Genomic DNA, 16,864 nt, shown 5'->3' on the forward strand with positions numbered 1-16,864 from the left:
TGTCCGTTACTGAACACACATGCTAGCTCGAGATTCCTGGCTCGTACTTCTCTTTGATTTGTTTTGTGTGGTTTTCCAGCGGCGTCTGATTGCTCCAGTTATTTCCGTCTGGGTGTGAAAGGTGTGACGTATCAGCGCTGTGAGTTCACGTCGCTCTGTTACGCTCCATCATGGGTGTGTGATGGAGCCAACGACTGCGGAGACTATTCAGATGAGAGGAACTGCCCAGGTAAACACACACACACACACAACACAAACATGAAATTATTATCATTATTATTATTATCATTGTCATCATTATTATTATTATTATTATTATTAATATTTTATTATTATTATTATTATTATTATTATTATTATTATTATTATTATTATTTATTTTTTATTTTTTTATTAATATTTTATTATTATTATTATTATTATTATTATTATTATTTCATTGTCATTATTATTATTATTTCATTTTCATTATTATTATTATTAATATTAATATTATTAATAATATGTATTTTTTATTATTATTATCAATATCATCATCATCATCATCATCATTATTATTATTATTATTATTATTATTATCGTTATTATTGTTATTATTATTATCGTTATTATTATTATTATTATTATCATTATTATTATTATTATTATTATTACTATTATTATTATTATATCCTTATCATTATTATTATTACTAATATCATTATTATTATTATCATTATTTTATTATTATCATTATCATTATTAATATTATCATTATTATTATTATTATTATTATTATTATCATTATTATTATTATTATTATTATTATTATTATTATTATTATCATTATTTTATTATTATCATTATCATTATTATTATTAATATTATCATCATTATTATTATTATTATTATTATTATTATTATTAATATCATTATTATTATTATTATTATTATTATTATCATTATTTTATTATTATCATTATCATTATTATTATTAATATTATCATCATTATTATTATTATTATTATTATTATTATTATTATCATTATTATTATAATTATCATGATCATTATTATTATTATTTTTATTATCATTATTATTAGAATTAGAATGATCATTATTATTATTATTTTTATCATCATTATTACTATCAATAATAATATTATTACCATTATTATTATTATTATTATTATTATTATGAGCAGATCACAAGCGGTCAGCTATTATTGTTTCCATCTGACATTCAATCTGACGATCAAATACATTTCTTGATGTAACTTGGTGTGTTTTTGTCAAGACTCTTGCCTCTTATTTTGTCTTCATCTCTTAAGGAGGAGCTCTCAGTATGACACACGAGTACTGATGAATGAACGAAACATGTTATCCATATTAAGTGATCATTTTAGACCCTATTTCCACAGCACAGGCGATTCTCCTATTCATCATATCTCACACACAACCCCTAAACCTTGTTTTTACCATCCAGATAAGAAAAAGAGAAAGTGTTCATCAAACTTCTTCGCTTGTCCCAATGGCCGCTGTATCCCCATGAGCTGGACCTGCGACAAGGAGAACGACTGTGATAATGGAGACGACGAAGCTCACTGTGGTGAGACACACACACACACACACACACACACACATTTGTTTTTACATTCACTTCTGCTGTGGTTAAAGGGACAGTTCACAAACATGAAGATTCACTCGCCCTCAAGAGGTTTTAAACACAAATTAAGTAGCCAGTAGCCATTGACCTCCATATTAGGAAAAATAATAGTATGGAGGTTAATGGCTACCAGTTTCCAACATTCTTCAAAATATCTCTTTTTTTTGTTCAGCATTAGAAAGACACTCAAATAGGTTTGGAACAATGGGTAAAATTATGTCAGAATTTTAATTTTTTGAGTGAACTGTCTCTTTATCTAACCTAAGAATATGTTATGTCTCTGAACGCTATCCCATAATTTTCATTAAGAAGTGTATTAAAGGGATATTTCATGCGAAAATTACCTTACCATTGATTCTGTGGTTTAAAACCTTTGAGTTTCTTCTGCTGAACACAAAATAATATATTTTGAAGAATGCTGATTGCTGGCACCTATTGACTTCCATAGTAGGAGAGAAAAATACTATGGAAGTCAATGGGTGCCAGCAGCTAGCATTCTTCAAACAAGATACTTAAATCGTTTTTGAACAAGTGAAGGAACAAGTTGTGAACTGTCCCTTTAAGTCTTTCCTCGTGAGGATTGTTGGCAAGATTCTGTCAGATTTAGGGGTGTATTGTGTCCCAATCACTAGAAAATGCACTCACAGGCCACTTTATTAGGTACACCTTACTAGTACCGGGTTGGGCCCCTTTTGCTTTCAGAACTGCCTTCATCCTTGGTGGCATAGATTTACTGTAACAAGATACTGGAAATATTTTTCAGAGATTTTGCTCCATATTGACATGATAGCATCACGCAGTTGCTGCAGATTTGTCGGCTGCACATCCATGATGCCAATCTCCCGTTCCACCACATCCCAAAGCTGCTCTATTGGATTGAGCTCTGGTGACTGTGGAGGCCATTTGAGTACAGTGAACTCATTGTCATGTTCAAGAAACCAGTCTGAGATGATTTGTGTTTATGACATGTGTTATCCTGCTGGAAGTAGCCATCAGAAGATGAGTACACTGTGCTCATAACGGGATGGACATGGTCAGCAACAATTCTCAGGTGTTGTGGCGTTGACACGATGCTCAATTGGTACTAATGAACCCAAAGTGTGTCAGGAAAATCTCCCCCACACCATTACACCACCACCACCAGCCTGAACCGCTGATACAAGGCAGGATGATCCATGCTTTCATGTTGTTGAGGCCAAATTGTGAGCCGAGCATCCGAATGTGTCAGCAGAAATGGAGACTCATCAGAGCAGCAACGTTTCTCCAATCTTCTATTGTCCAGTTTTGGTGAGTCTGTGTGAATTGTAGCCTCAGTTTCCTGTTCTTAGCTGACAGGAGCAGCACCCGGTGTGCTCTTCTGCTGCTGCTGCCATCCGCCTCAAGGTTGGACGTGTTGTGTGTTCAGAGATGCTCTTCTGCAGAGCTCAGTTGTAACGAGTGCTTATTTGAGTTACTGTTGCCTTTCTATCAGCTGGAACCAGTCTGGCCATTCTCCTCTAACCTCTGAGATCAACAAGGCATTTGCGCCCACAGAACTGCCGCTCACTGGATATTTCCTCTTTGTCTGACCATTCTCTGTAAACCCTGGAGATGGTTGTGCATGAAAATCCCAGTAGATCAACAGTTTCTGAAATACTTAGACCAGCCCGTCTGGCACCAACAACCACGTTAAATATCTCTTAAATCCCATTTCTTCCTCATTCTGATGCTCGCTTTGAACTGCAGCAGATCGTCTTGATCATGTCTACATGCCTAAATGCATTGAGTTCCTGCCATGTGATTGGCTGATTAGAAATTTGCCTTAACGAGCAGTTGGACAGGTGTACCTGATGAAGTGTGAGTGTATATAAACAGACTTTAGATGGGCCTTGTTCATTTAAGGTTCTGTTGTTTCATAATCTGTTAAGAATCTCTGAAATAATAGTCTGACAGACGGTTTTGATGGTTCTGCTCAGATAAGTTCTGCTCGGCAACACAGTTCGAGTGTGGGAATCATCGCTGTATTTCCAGCAGCTGGGTGTGTGACGGAGCGGACGACTGCGGAGATGGCACTGATGAAGACAGCAGATGCAGTGAGTGCTGATCCATGTAAACACCATCAAGTCTAGCATTTAAGTGTATTGAGCTTATTCCTCTTTTTGGCTTGAGGCTTCTGCTCTCATTCACTTTCATTGATTTTTAGACATTAAAAACAGCTTGTTCTGCTGGTTATGATACTTTCTTATTATATTATTCTACTTTGTATGTATGGTCATGAAAACACTTGTTTGTAGAGCAGGACTGTTTTCTGCCATTTATTATTCCTAATAATTTCTCCCATAGGCGACTTAATCGGAAGTTCTAAAACAATCACAAAACAGGCGCACTTCCACATCGCAAAATAATAAGCATAATTAATCAACATTGTAGCTGTTTGTGGAACAAGAACAAATATTGGGCGGAGCTTTTTTTTCTCAGTGAAGAATTGATTGGATAGTTGGATTTACCATTGATGCATTGAAAAAGTGTATATACTATATATTATGGTTATATTTTGTATGTTTAATATATATATATAAAGACAAGCAGGAAATAAAATTAACCTTAAACAACTATCAACTATAATGATGTATTTTTGACGCATATTGCCATCACTCCTGAAAAATCACAGTAAGAACTGCATGATATGACATGAGACATGAACATATACTCAGCACTACATGTGTTTTTTTTGGCCTCATTACAAACTAATTTCACAATATACATAATAAACTAGCAAAATATACAGTTAAACAGTCCTTATGCCTCTTCAGGATGGTGCTGAATAAATGTATAATCCGTATATCCTGCATTTTGTGTTCTGACTCTTCAGGATGACGTTGAATAATCCGTATATCCTGCATTTTGTGTTTTGACTTTTCAATATGACGTTGAATAATCCGTATATCCGGCATTTTGTGTTTTGACTCTTCGGGATGACATTGAATAATCCGTATATCCTGCATTTTGTGTTTTGACTCTTCAATATTATGTTGAATAATCCGTATAACCTGCATTTTGTGTTCTGACTCTTCGGGATGACGTTGAATAATCCATATATCCTGCATTTTGTGTTTTGACTTTTCAATATGACGTTGAATAATCCGTATATCCGGCATTTTGTGTTTTGACTCTTCGGGATGACATTGAATAATCCGTATATCCTGCATTTTGTGTTTTGACTCTTCAATATGACGTTGAATAATCCGTATATCCTGCATTTTGTGTTTTGACTCTTCGAGATGACATTGAATAATCCGTATATCCTGCATTTTGTGTTTTGACTCTTCGGGATGACGTTGAATAATCCGTATATCCTCCATTTTGTGTTTTGACTCTTCGGGATGACATTGAATAATCCGTATATCCTGCATTTTGTGTTTTGACTCTTCAATATTATGTTGAATAATCCGTATAACCTGCATTTTGTGTTCTGACTCTTCGGGATGACGTTGAATAATCCATATATCCTGCATTTTGTGTTTTGACTCTTCAATATGACGTTGAATAATCCGTATATCCTGCATTTTGTGTTTTGACTCTTCAATATGACGTTGAATAATCCGTATATCCTGCATTTTGTGTTTTGACTCTTCAATATGACGTTGAATAATCCGTATATCCTGCATTTTGTGTTCTGACTCTTCGGGATGACATTGAATAATCCGTATATCCTGCATTTTGTGTTTTGGCTCTTCGGTATGCCGTTGAATAAATGTATAATCCGTACATCCTGCATTTTGTCTTCTGACGCGTTGGGATAGCACTGAATAAATGTATAATCCGTATATCCTGCATTTTGTGTTCTGACGATTATGAGGAGATGGCTGGCTGAGTGTGAACAAATGCTGTGAAAGTCGTTTACTTTTACAGCCTATCTCCATGACACATTTAACTCAATTAATTATTCTAAACATTGTTACATATATTGATTATGATCTTTTTTTTCAGAGAATAAGACGTGCAGTGCGGATGCGTTCCAGTGTCCAGACTCTCACAAGTGTGTCCCGCAGCGCTGGGTGTGTGACGGAGACCGAGACTGTCCTGACGGAGCCGACGAAAGTGTGAAGGCCGGCTGCGGTGAGCACATTAAAAAAGACCTATTCTGCCCGTTTTTACAAGATGTAAAGCCTCTGATGTCCCCAGAGTGTGTGTGTGTGTGTGTGTGTGTGTGTGTGTGTGTGTGTGTGTGTGTGTGTGTGTGTGTGTGCTCTTTAAATACATGATGCTTCTGTGAAAGTGCTGTGCTGATCACTTGTTTCTTCTCTTCTGCGCAGTGTTCAACAACACGTGTAAGGCGGGAGAGTTCATGTGTCAGAACAGACAGTGTATCCCCAAACACTTTGTGTGTGACCATGATAATGACTGCGGAGACGGCTCTGACGAATCTGTGGAGTGCGGTATGTACTCGATTATTCCCAGCAAGAGATGATTATCTCATCGTTAGCAAATAATGACATGAATTACGGCTAATGAATGACTCGTGAGATGTTACCATACTTGACTCTCAAATTAAATCAATGCTTTAGTCAGATGAAATAAGAACAGAATTCAGTCTGATTAGTTTGAATTTATGTGTTTATGCATAGATTGCACATGATTAAATTAAACTTGCGAGTTTAAATTCTGTCTATATCATCTAACAATGGGCTCATGTAAAATATTATTTAATTATGCATCATATAATATATATACAGTTAAAGTCTGAATTATTCGCCCCTATGTTTATTTTTTTTCCTCTAATTTCTGTTTAACAGAGCAGATTTCTTCAACACATTTCTAAACATAGTAGTTTTAATAACTCGTTTCTAATAACTGATTTCTTTTCTCTTTGCCATGATGACAGTAAATAATATTAGACTAGAAATTCTTCAAGACACTAGTATTCAGCTTAAAGTGACATTTTAAAGGCTTCACTAGATTAATTAGGGTAAAGTTAGGGTAATTAGACAAGTTATTGTATAACAGTGGTTTGTTCTGGAAAAAATCCAAAACAAATATTGCTGAAGGGTCTAATAATATTGACCTTAAAATTGGTTTGAAACCAATAAAAGCTGCTTTTATTCTAGCCGAAATAAAACAAATAAGACTTTACCCAGAAGAATAAATATTATAGGAAATACTGTGAAAAATTCAACCCGGGCTCATTTTGGAAACGTAGCCCATGGACGTTTCTGCGGGCCGCGATTTACGTTCCGGGAGGTATGTATTCGAGCGGTGTTTGTTTTCGCGGATCGCGAGAGGCCGATGTGCACGCTTTTGCGCGTCTCGGGCGCCTCTCGGGAACGCGCGCCATTCGCGCCTGCAATGTTCTCGCGCGAAAAGCCGTGGGATCGGCCGACCCGGCTGCCCTCCTCTTCCTCCTCCTCCTTCCCTAAACCCAAGCGACGGTTTGCAAAAGCCGTCCAGAAAAAGCTTCGATTTCGACCGCGTTTTCGGATCCCACCGCGTTCTCGCCCTTATTTTTCGGATTCTGTTTTTCATCACACCTGATTTCCAGAACCGCTGTTCCCCGGACTCGATCCCGGTCGTTGTCCCCGCGGCCGGCTCCTCCTCCTCCGGGGGCTCCGCTCCGCTGACGTAACGCTGTGAGCTGAGCGGACAAACTGGTTGCATCGGGAAAGCCCTCCACTTGGAGGCGAGCCGTCGGCTGGCGAGCGCGAAGAGGAGGAGTGGCGCCACACCGCCCCGCATCGTTCGCTCGAAAAAAACTAAACGCGGCCGCACGTACCTCCGGCCATGTAAATCGCGGTCTACAGAAACGTCCGCGTGGCTACGTTTCCAGAATGAGCTTGGGTTGGAAAAATTCCTGAATCTGTTCATCATCATAGACTAACAGAACTAGCTTTCTAAACTAATAGAAAGACACTTATGACTGGTTTTGTTGTCCAGGTCACAGATTTGCTGTTTTTTCCACAGTGTGTCCAAACATTCAGAGAACTGATGTTGAAAGCAAAAGTCTTATTTTTTTTTGTCATTGTTGTGTTTGTTTCTCCAGAGTATCCCGCATGTAAGGCGAATGAGTTCCGCTGTGATAACGGCCGCTGTCTGATCCAGAAGTCCTGGGAGTGTGATGGAGAGTTTGACTGTCATGACCACTCAGACGAAGCTCCCAAAAACCCTCACTGCAGCGGCACTGGTATCAATAATCTCTAAAACTTTCATTCATTCATTTTCTTGTCGGCTTTATCCCTTTATTAATCCGGGGTCGCCACAGCGGATTGAACCGCCAACTTATCCAGCAAGTTTTACGAAGCGGATGCCCTTACAGCCGCAACCCATCTCTGGGAAACTCTAAAACTTTTATTGATTAATTTTTCTTTGGCTCAGTGCTTTATTTAATTCCTTTATTTATGTGTGTAATTAAACATATACTACCTGTTAAACGTATTGTTGTGGATTCCAGTTGTAAGTGCAGCAAATAATAACTTGACTTCTAGTTGATCATTTGGGAAAGTGTCAGAAGGTGGATTTATCTGCTGAATAATCTGTTGATCTGCATCCCAATCATCACCAATACTGCAGAAGACCTACTGGGAGCATGGACCAAGATTCACATAGAAATCAGTCAAGTTTGGTGAAGGAGAAGTCATGGTTTGGGGTTACATTCAGTTTGGAGAAATCGAGACGCTGCTCACTGCAGAGTCATTTGAGCTCCAACTACTCCTACTATAAGCTGTTTTAATGTGTACACCCACCCCACCCCTAACCCCAACCCCCAGTGATATCATTTGTAAAAGAAGTGCAAGGAAAGAGGAGCTGGAGCTCAAGCTCCCCCTTGCTGGAGCTCAACTCTGGCCAAGTAGCTCTGCAGTGAGTACCACTTGGAGAGATCTGCAGAGTGGATGATCAACATCAACAGCCTGAGGTATCAAGACATCTGTCCTGCCCATTACATCACAAACCACAGGAGAGGGACAATTCTCCAGCAGGATAGCGCTGCTCCTTCTCATACTTCAGCCTCCACATCAAAGCTCCTGAAAGCAGAGAAGGTCAAGCTGCTCCAGGATTGGCCAGCCCAGTCACCAGACATGAACATTATTGAGTATGTCTGGAGTAAGATGGAGGTGAAATCCGTCAAAGATGAAATCAGTCAAAATCAAGGCATGATCATGTTTTATTGTGCTCAAATAGGCGTCATCTAGAAGAAAAGAAGAAAAATCTACTAGGAAATACTGTAAAAAAAAAAAATCTTGATCTGTCAAACATCACTTGGGAAATATTTGGAAGAGGATGTAAATTTCTCTGTGTCCTGCTGGATATATTTGAGCAATATATATATATATATATATATATATATATATATATATATATATATATATATATATATATATATATATATATATATATATATATATTTTTTTTTTTTTTTTTTTTTTTTTTTATGATTAATTTTTAAAAAAAGGTACCAACATAAACCAATCAACACTCAAGCCAACCTGAACATGCATTTGATGTTTGTTTGTTTCCTTTCCTTTAAGGAGAAAAGCAGTGTAATGAGACGGAGTATGCGTGTGGCAATGGGAAGTGCATCAGCGAGTCTCTGCTGTGTAATCGTGAGGACGACTGTGGCGACGGGACGGACGAACTCAACTGTTTCATTAATGAGTGTCTGAACAGCAAACTGAGCGGCTGCTCTCAGCTCTGTGAAGACCAGAAGATCGGATTCAAGGTAGACAATCACACACAGATATAGGGCTAATGTGAAAAATGAGACAAATGAGCACATGGGAAAAGACCAAACACAAGCCATGCGCTAAACACAAAACCAATTACAGACATAAGTACACAGCTCAAGATGACATGACGCTGTGCGCTCACAACACAGAATAGAATACATGGTTCACGCAAACTTGAACGAATGCACTCTCAAAGAGAAAACAAACAAGAGAGCGTCAGAGTTCTGTCACAAAGTACGAATGAAATAAACATAAGACAGAACCATGACAATGCTATGATTCTTTGTTAAAACAAACAAAGCACAATGTACAAAAGACACTTTTTAAAACCTTTATGAATCTTTAGTTTGAGTATCTATCAATTTAGCAAGGTCATGTGATATCAGCAAACATCCCTGCTGAAAAATCCAGCTTAAACCAGCCTTAGCTGGTTTTAACTGGTTGACCAGGCTGGTTTTAGAGGGGTTTTGGCCACTTCCAGGCTGGTTTCCAGCCATTTCCAGCCTGGTCTTAGCTGGTCAGGCTGGGAGATGAACAGCTAAAACCAGCTTGACCAGCCTAGCCAAGCTGAGAGTCCAGCCAAAACCAGCTATATCCAGCTTAAACCAGGCTGGTCAAGCTGGTTTTAGCTGGATTTGGCTGGTCATTTTCCAGCCTGACCAGCTAAGACCAGGCTGGAAATGGCTGGAAACCAGCCTGGAAGTGGCCAAAACCCCTCTAAAACCAGGCTGGTCGACCAGCTAAAACCAGCCAACCAGCCTAGACTGGTTTAAGCTGGATTTTTCAGCAGGGATGGCTTTGGTGCATCATTACTATTTCAAAATGGTTCATAAAATCCAATGTTTCTCCACTAGGGGGCGATCTGTCATTCATTCATTTTCCTTCGGCTTAGTTCTTTATTTATCAGGGGTTGCCACAGTGGAATGAACCACCAACTATTCCAGCAAATGTTTTTCACAGCTGATGCCCTTCCAGCTGCAACCCATGCACACTAATTCACGCGCACATTCATTCACTACGACCAATTTTGTTTACCCAATTTACCTGTATTGCATGTGATTGGACTGTGGGAGAAACCGGAGCACTTAGAGGAAACCAGGGAACGCCAACAAGGGGAGAACATGCAAACTCCACACAGAAATAAGAACGGGACTCGAACCAGCGACCTTCTTGCTGTGAGGCGACAGTGCTAACCACTGAGCCACCGTGCCGCCTGGGGCCAATCATTCTGATGCTCACTGTACCTGTGTGTGTGTGTTTTTGTTTCCAGTGCAGATGCCACTCCGGCTTCAGACTGAAGGATGATGGGAAGACGTGTGTGGATGTGGACGAGTGCTCCACCACGTATCCCTGCACGCAGCACTGCATCAACACACACGGCAGCTTCAGATGTGTCTGTGTGGATGGGTTCCAGCTCAGCCCCTCCGACCCCACCATCTGCAAATCCACCTCTGGTATGAACACCGATCGCTTTCAGTCACGTGACCTGTACCGAGACCTGGCAAGCTATAAATCAATGATGGCGGCTACACTGGGATCTGCATAGAAGCACAGTATAATATACTCCAATAGCCAGGACATTTTCACAGTATTTCCTATAATATTTATTCTTCTGGAGAAAGTCTTATTTGTTTTATTTCGGCTAAGAAAATTTAGAACATGAGACAAAAATCCTGAATAAAAAGATAGTTTGTGCAGTGCTTGAGCGAGTTTCTTTTGTATTTTAACATGTCCTTTGTGTGTCTGTACAGACGAGGAGCCGTTCCTCATCTTCGCCAACCGTTATTACCTGAGAAAGCTCAACCTGGACGGCTCAAACTACACTCTTCTGAAGCAGGTACAGTCTGACACAAGAAGAAAGTTACTAAGAACTGAAATAAACATTTAAAATAATACGGTTAAGGTTATACAACAAATAATCCATATCCTTTTTTATTTTTGCTAGGCTACATGTACTTTATTAATACTTAGATGTAGTGTTAGTTTTACTTTCACTCGAGCATATTTCTGCCAGATACTTGTACTTTTTATTGAGGGCACTTTTCACTCACGATCTGTACTTTCACTTGAGGATCAGTGTTTAATCCTTGTGTGCAGTTCAGGATGTTTTCATCCACATGATTTTGAGGTTTGTTTGGCCACAGCTTTCTCTGTGTTTCAGCAAATGCAATGATTTTTGCTGACAAATCTTATTTTGACACATATTTCAGAAAGATGCTTTGAAAATGTTCAAAAACTCAACAATACACTCTGGGCAACGTGACTCGCCTTTGGGTATGTTGGGGGCTGTTTTTGCCCCATTGACCTTCATGACCATGACAGCATATAATCATGCGTTCTTGATTGTTACTGGTTTCGCTGTTGGGAAGAGCTACAATTAGTCATTTTGACTCTTGATTATCAGTAAAAAAAAAAAAAAACTTGTTTCTGGCTTTTATATGGAGTTATGAGGAGTATAGTGTGTTTGATGTGTATGTGAGAGTGTAAGGGTGCTGGTCCAAACCCAAGTTCAATTGTCCCCCAGACATCCTAAGTCTTCCGGAAGTTCCGGGAGTATACCGCAAATGCATAGAGACTCCCGGATACCCGCAAATGAATGATAATCTCCCAGAAATCGCCCATCTCCCGCCCGGTTCTTAAATACGTTGCACACACCTCTCCACCGCATCCCTCCCAGCTGTTCAGGTACGTCGCATGCCACTCACCCCCACTGGTCTTCAGGTACGTCGCGCACCACTCACCCCCACCGCTCTTCTGGTATGTCGTGCGCAACTCACCCCTACCGCTCTTCAGGTATGTCGTGCGCAACTCACCTGCACCGCTCTTTAGGAACGTCATGCGCCACACACCCCCACCGCTCTTCAGGTACGTCGCGCGCCACTCACTCCCACCGCTCTTCAGGTATGTCGTGCGCAACTCACCCACACCACTCTGCAGGTACGTCGCGCGCAACTCACCCCCCCCCCCCCCACACTCTTCAGGTATGTCGCGCGCAACTCACCCCCACCGCACCGCTCTACAGGTACGTCTTGTACGCACACGCCTATACTCAGAAACATCGCTCAATCAACCATCGTGCTTGTTGCTGAGGTAACGTTAGGCGAATGAACGTTGTAAAAGCTAAAGTTTGTTGTACAGTTGGCGTTCCAGAGACCAGAGTTCATGCAAACCGTAAGGGTTAATGCTCACAACTGATGATACACAGTAAAAATGACCTCCGCCTAACAGGGAAAACCACCAACAATCAAGAATGCATGATTATATGCTGTCATGGTTTTGCAATCCAAAAATGTCATCATAATAGAAGTTAACGGGGTAAAAAGAGCCCCCAACATAACCAAAGGGGAGTCAATTTGAACAATACACAAGGGTTAAGTGCATTTTACAACCCTGATATTACACAAAGCATGATGTGACGTTGGAAAAAGATCCAGCGGTTTGTATGTTTCCTCACAAATGCTCTTCATCTTCAGGGTCTGAATAACGCTGTGGCGCTGGACTTCGACTACAGACAGCAGATGATCTACTGGACGGATGTGACCACTCAGGGCAGCATGATCAGACGCATGAACATCAACGGAAGCAACGTCCAGGTCAGCTGCATGTGTGTCTCGTCACAATAGGTCACAATGGTCAGAGTTCCCACTGGTCATGGAAGAGAGTATATATGCAGACGCACTTTTAATTTTCAGTAGTGCAGCTCAAGTGCTTCCAGTGTGCTATTACAAAATTACCATGTTTTGGATCTGTTTTCTTTAACAATCAGCGAACTTCACTGCCTGATTGATATGCAATATACAGTGGGTCTCAGACTGGACAAGAAGCACTGCATTCAATTAAAATTTTCCACACTATGTCTTTAAAATATGGACATTTATTTTACACTTCTGTCCAAACAGCTCCGGAAAGTTGATTTAGCATCACAGGTGGCCTTTAATTATTGTTACACCCCTATTACAGCAGATAATTCCATCATAGTTCCCACTTTCTGTGTTGTCAGCTGAAATGTGGTTGTTTTCGGTCAGGTTCTGCACCGCACGTCTCTCAGTAACCCAGACGGTCTGGCTGTGGATTGGGTCGGTGGAAACTTATACTGGTGTGATAAAGGACGGGACACTATAGAGGTGTCCAAGCTGAACGGAGCGTACAGGACTGTCCTGGTCAATTCAGGACTGAGGGAACCACGAGCTGTCGCAGTGGACGTACGCAATGGGTAAGTCAGAGTAACCCCTTCCATTATTTCAGTCATTCATTTATTATTAGGTGACAAAAACAGTTGCAGCTTCCAGTTCATGCGGAATTGAACATATGTTTGTGTGTGTCAGGTATCTGTACTGGTCAGACTGGGGTGATATTCCTCACATCGGCCGCATCGGGATGGACGGCACCAACAGAAGTGTGATCGTTCAGGACAAGATAACCTGGCCCAACGGCCTGACTCTGGACTTTATCAATGACCGCATCTACTGGGCTGATGCCAGAGAGGATTACATCGAGTTCGCCAGCTTAGATGGAACCAACAGACACACGGGTGAGGAGAAACAGCAAATATATTAGCTGCTCTCTGAAGGTGTTGAACAGAAGTGACGTTTAAGAAGATGTGTAAAATTGCTTACTCTTTATCAAGTCATTCTGAACTTTAGCACTTCTGAGAACACATAAAAGCTCTGAGAAACAATTTTGCTTATAGAGGTTTTAAAAATGCATCGATATTCACTCTTGAATGGATTCTGAGATGAGTTTTACCAGCAGATGGCGCTATGTGCTTTACAAACCACCGTACACTGCTTGCATCTAATTCCTTACACACACCACTCGAACCTGAAATAATCATTGATAAATTTAGGAAAGCGAATTAAGCGAATTACAAGAGCTGTGTTTACATTAATCTTGAGACAAAAAAAACAACTTGCATTATTTAATCATTAGCATTTGAGTGTATGGTTAAAAACTAGCTCATAGTGCTGTCTGCTGTTAAGAACTAGCCTAGAGCGCCGTCTGTGGTTAAAAACTAGCCTAGAGCACCGTCTGCTGTTTAAAAACTAGCCTAGAGCGCCATCTGCTGTTAAACACTAACCTAGAGCGCTGTCTGCTGTTAAACACTAGCCTAAAGCGCCGTTTGCAGTAAAAACTAGCCTAATCTGATGTTAAAAATTAGCCTAGAGCTCCATCTGGTGTTTCAAAATAGCCTAGAGCGTTGTCTGCTGTTTAAAACTAGCCTAGAGCGCCGTCTGCAGTAAAAACTAGCCTAATCTGATGTAAAAAAAAACTAGCCTAGAGCGCCATCTGGTGTTAAAAACTAGCCTAGAACATTGTCTGCTGTTAAAAACTAGCCTAGAGCGCCATCTGCAGTAGAGCACCATCTGCTGTTAAAAACTAGCCTAGAGCACAATCTGCGGTAAAGCGCCATCTGCTGTTTAAAACTAGCCTTGAGTGTCATCTGCTGTTAAAAACTAGCCTAGAGCGGCGTCTGCTGTAAAGAACTAGCCTAAAGCACCGTCTGCTGTTAAAATCTTGCCTAGAGCGCCGTCTGCTATCAACACCTAGCCTAGAGCGCCGTCTGCTGTTTAAAACTAGCCTTGAGTGTCATCTGCTGTTAAAAACTAGCCTAGAGCGCCGTCTGCTGTAAACAACTAGCCTAAAGCACCATCTGCTGTTAAAATCTAGCCTAAAGCGCCGTCTGCTATAAACACCTAGCCTAGAGCGCTGTCTGCTGTGAAAATCTAGCCTAGAGCGCCGTCTGCTGTTTAAAACTAGCCTAGAGCGCCGTCTGCTGTAAACATCTAGCCTAGAGCACCGTCTGCTGTAAACACCTAGCCTAGAGCACCGTCTGCTGTAAACACCTAGCCTAGAGCGCCGTCTGCTGTAAACACCTAGCCTAGAGCGATGTCTGCTGTTAAAAACTAGCCTAGAGCACCGTCTGCTGTTAAAAACTAGCCTAGAGCGCCGTCTGCTGTAAACAACTAGCCTAAAGCACCATCTGCTGTTAAAATCTAGCCTAGAGCGCCGTCTGCTATAAACACCTAGCCTAGAGCGCTGTCTGCTGTGAAAATCTAGCCTAGAGCGCCGTCTGCTGTTTAAAACTAGCCTAGAGCGCCGTCTGCTGTAAACATCTAGCCTAGAGCACCGTCTGCTGTAAACACCTAGCCTAGAGCACCGTCTGCTGTAAACACCTAGCCTAGAGCGCCGTCTGCTGTAAACACCTAGCCTAGAGCGATGTCTGCTGTTAAAAACTAGCCTAGAGCACCGTCTGCTGTTAAAAACTAGCCTAGAGCGCCGTCTGCTGTAAACAACTAGCCTAAAGCACCATCTGCTGTTAAAATCTAGCCTAGAGCGCCGTCTGCTATAAACACCTAGCCTAGAGCGCTGTCTGCTGTGAAAATCTAGCCTAGAGCGCCGTCTGCTGTTTAAAACTAGCCTAGAGCGCCGTCTGCTGTAAACATCTAGCCTAGAGCACCGTCTGCTATAAACACCTAGCCTAGAGCACCGTCTGCTGTAAACACCTAGCCTAGAGCGCCGTCTGCTGTAAACACCTAGCCTAGAGCGATGTCTGCTGTTAAAATCTAGCCTAGAGCGCCGTCTGCTGTTTAAAACTAGCCTAGAGTGTCATCTGCTGTTAAAGCTGAGCTCAGAATTGATTCTAGAGATAATACCTATGCATTTTGAACATGTTCGAGTCTATACCTATTTGATTTCTCAAACAATCTTTTAGCTCTACTCTTGATATCCGTTTGAGCTGAAATGCTTCTTGTTTGAGTTTTCTTTAAAGTTGTTATGTTCGTCGATTATGAATGGGTGTGTGTTTGTTGCTGCAGTGTTGAGTCAGGACATCCCGCACATCTTCGCCATGACTCTATTCGAGGAGTTCATCTACTGGACGGACTGGGAGACCAAGTCCATCAACAGAGCTCATAAAACACAGGGAACCAACAAGAGCATGTTGATCAGCACGCTACACAGACCCATGGACATCCACATCTTCCACCCCTACAGACAGCCTGAAGGTTCGATAACTACACACACACAAACACACACACACACACACACACGCGTGTGCTCTAAAAACCGATTAGTTGACTTTTAATTTAAAAAAGAGAGCAAACTCATTTCCTTATAATCATTAAGTAAAAATCAAGATGTGCAGCACCTGAAACTACGGATACTGGAAGCCTGTGCTGGCATTTTTCCTGCGCTGTTGCTATCAGTGTGTGAAGAGGGGGAGAAGAGGGTTGCATTGACAATCCAAAACAATGGGCAGTACATTGAACACATTTTATAAGTGGTCAGAAACATGTAAATAACTCATGAAAGAATAAAGTTGCGTTAAAACCAAGCGCACCATTGTTTTTCTGGTGAAATTCCCAATTAGTTTGACATGTCACATGACCCTCTTCCTACTAAAAAAACTAAATTTGTATCCAAGATGGCCGAATTCAAAATGGCCACCATGGTCACCACCCATCTTGAAAAGTTTGCCCCCTCACATATACTAATGTGCCACAAACAGGACGTTAATATCACC

At 40.8% G+C, this 16,864-nt stretch overlaps 1 protein-coding gene across 11 annotated transcripts in view; it reads left to right on the forward strand.

Annotated features, from left to right (window-relative positions):
* Window positions 1–16,864, forward strand: part of lrp1aa (low density lipoprotein receptor-related protein 1Aa) — a 225,922-nt gene that overhangs the window by 164,913 nt on the left and 44,145 nt on the right. For all 11 annotated transcript variants that reach the window (XM_073916187.1, XM_073916185.1, XM_073916186.1 and 8 more), the window contains 13 exons: window positions 80–229; window positions 1,466–1,588; window positions 3,601–3,717; window positions 5,615–5,743; window positions 5,941–6,063; window positions 7,662–7,802; window positions 9,145–9,335; window positions 10,613–10,796; window positions 11,094–11,179; window positions 12,816–12,935; window positions 13,368–13,555; window positions 13,668–13,873; window positions 16,158–16,346. In XM_073916187.1, the coding sequence (XP_073772288.1) occupies window positions 80–229; window positions 1,466–1,588; window positions 3,601–3,717; window positions 5,615–5,743; window positions 5,941–6,063; window positions 7,662–7,802; window positions 9,145–9,335; window positions 10,613–10,796; window positions 11,094–11,179; window positions 12,816–12,935; window positions 13,368–13,555; window positions 13,668–13,873; window positions 16,158–16,346 (1,947 nt within the window). The remainder of the gene's footprint in view (window positions 1–79; window positions 230–1,465; window positions 1,589–3,600; window positions 3,718–5,614; window positions 5,744–5,940; window positions 6,064–7,661; window positions 7,803–9,144; window positions 9,336–10,612; window positions 10,797–11,093; window positions 11,180–12,815; window positions 12,936–13,367; window positions 13,556–13,667; window positions 13,874–16,157; window positions 16,347–16,864) is intronic.

The sequence above is a fragment of the Danio rerio genome, chromosome 11, assembly GCF_049306965.1.
Source record: "Danio rerio strain Tuebingen ecotype United States chromosome 11, GRCz12tu, whole genome shotgun sequence".
Lineage (NCBI taxonomy): Eukaryota > Metazoa > Chordata > Actinopteri > Cypriniformes > Danionidae > Danio > Danio rerio.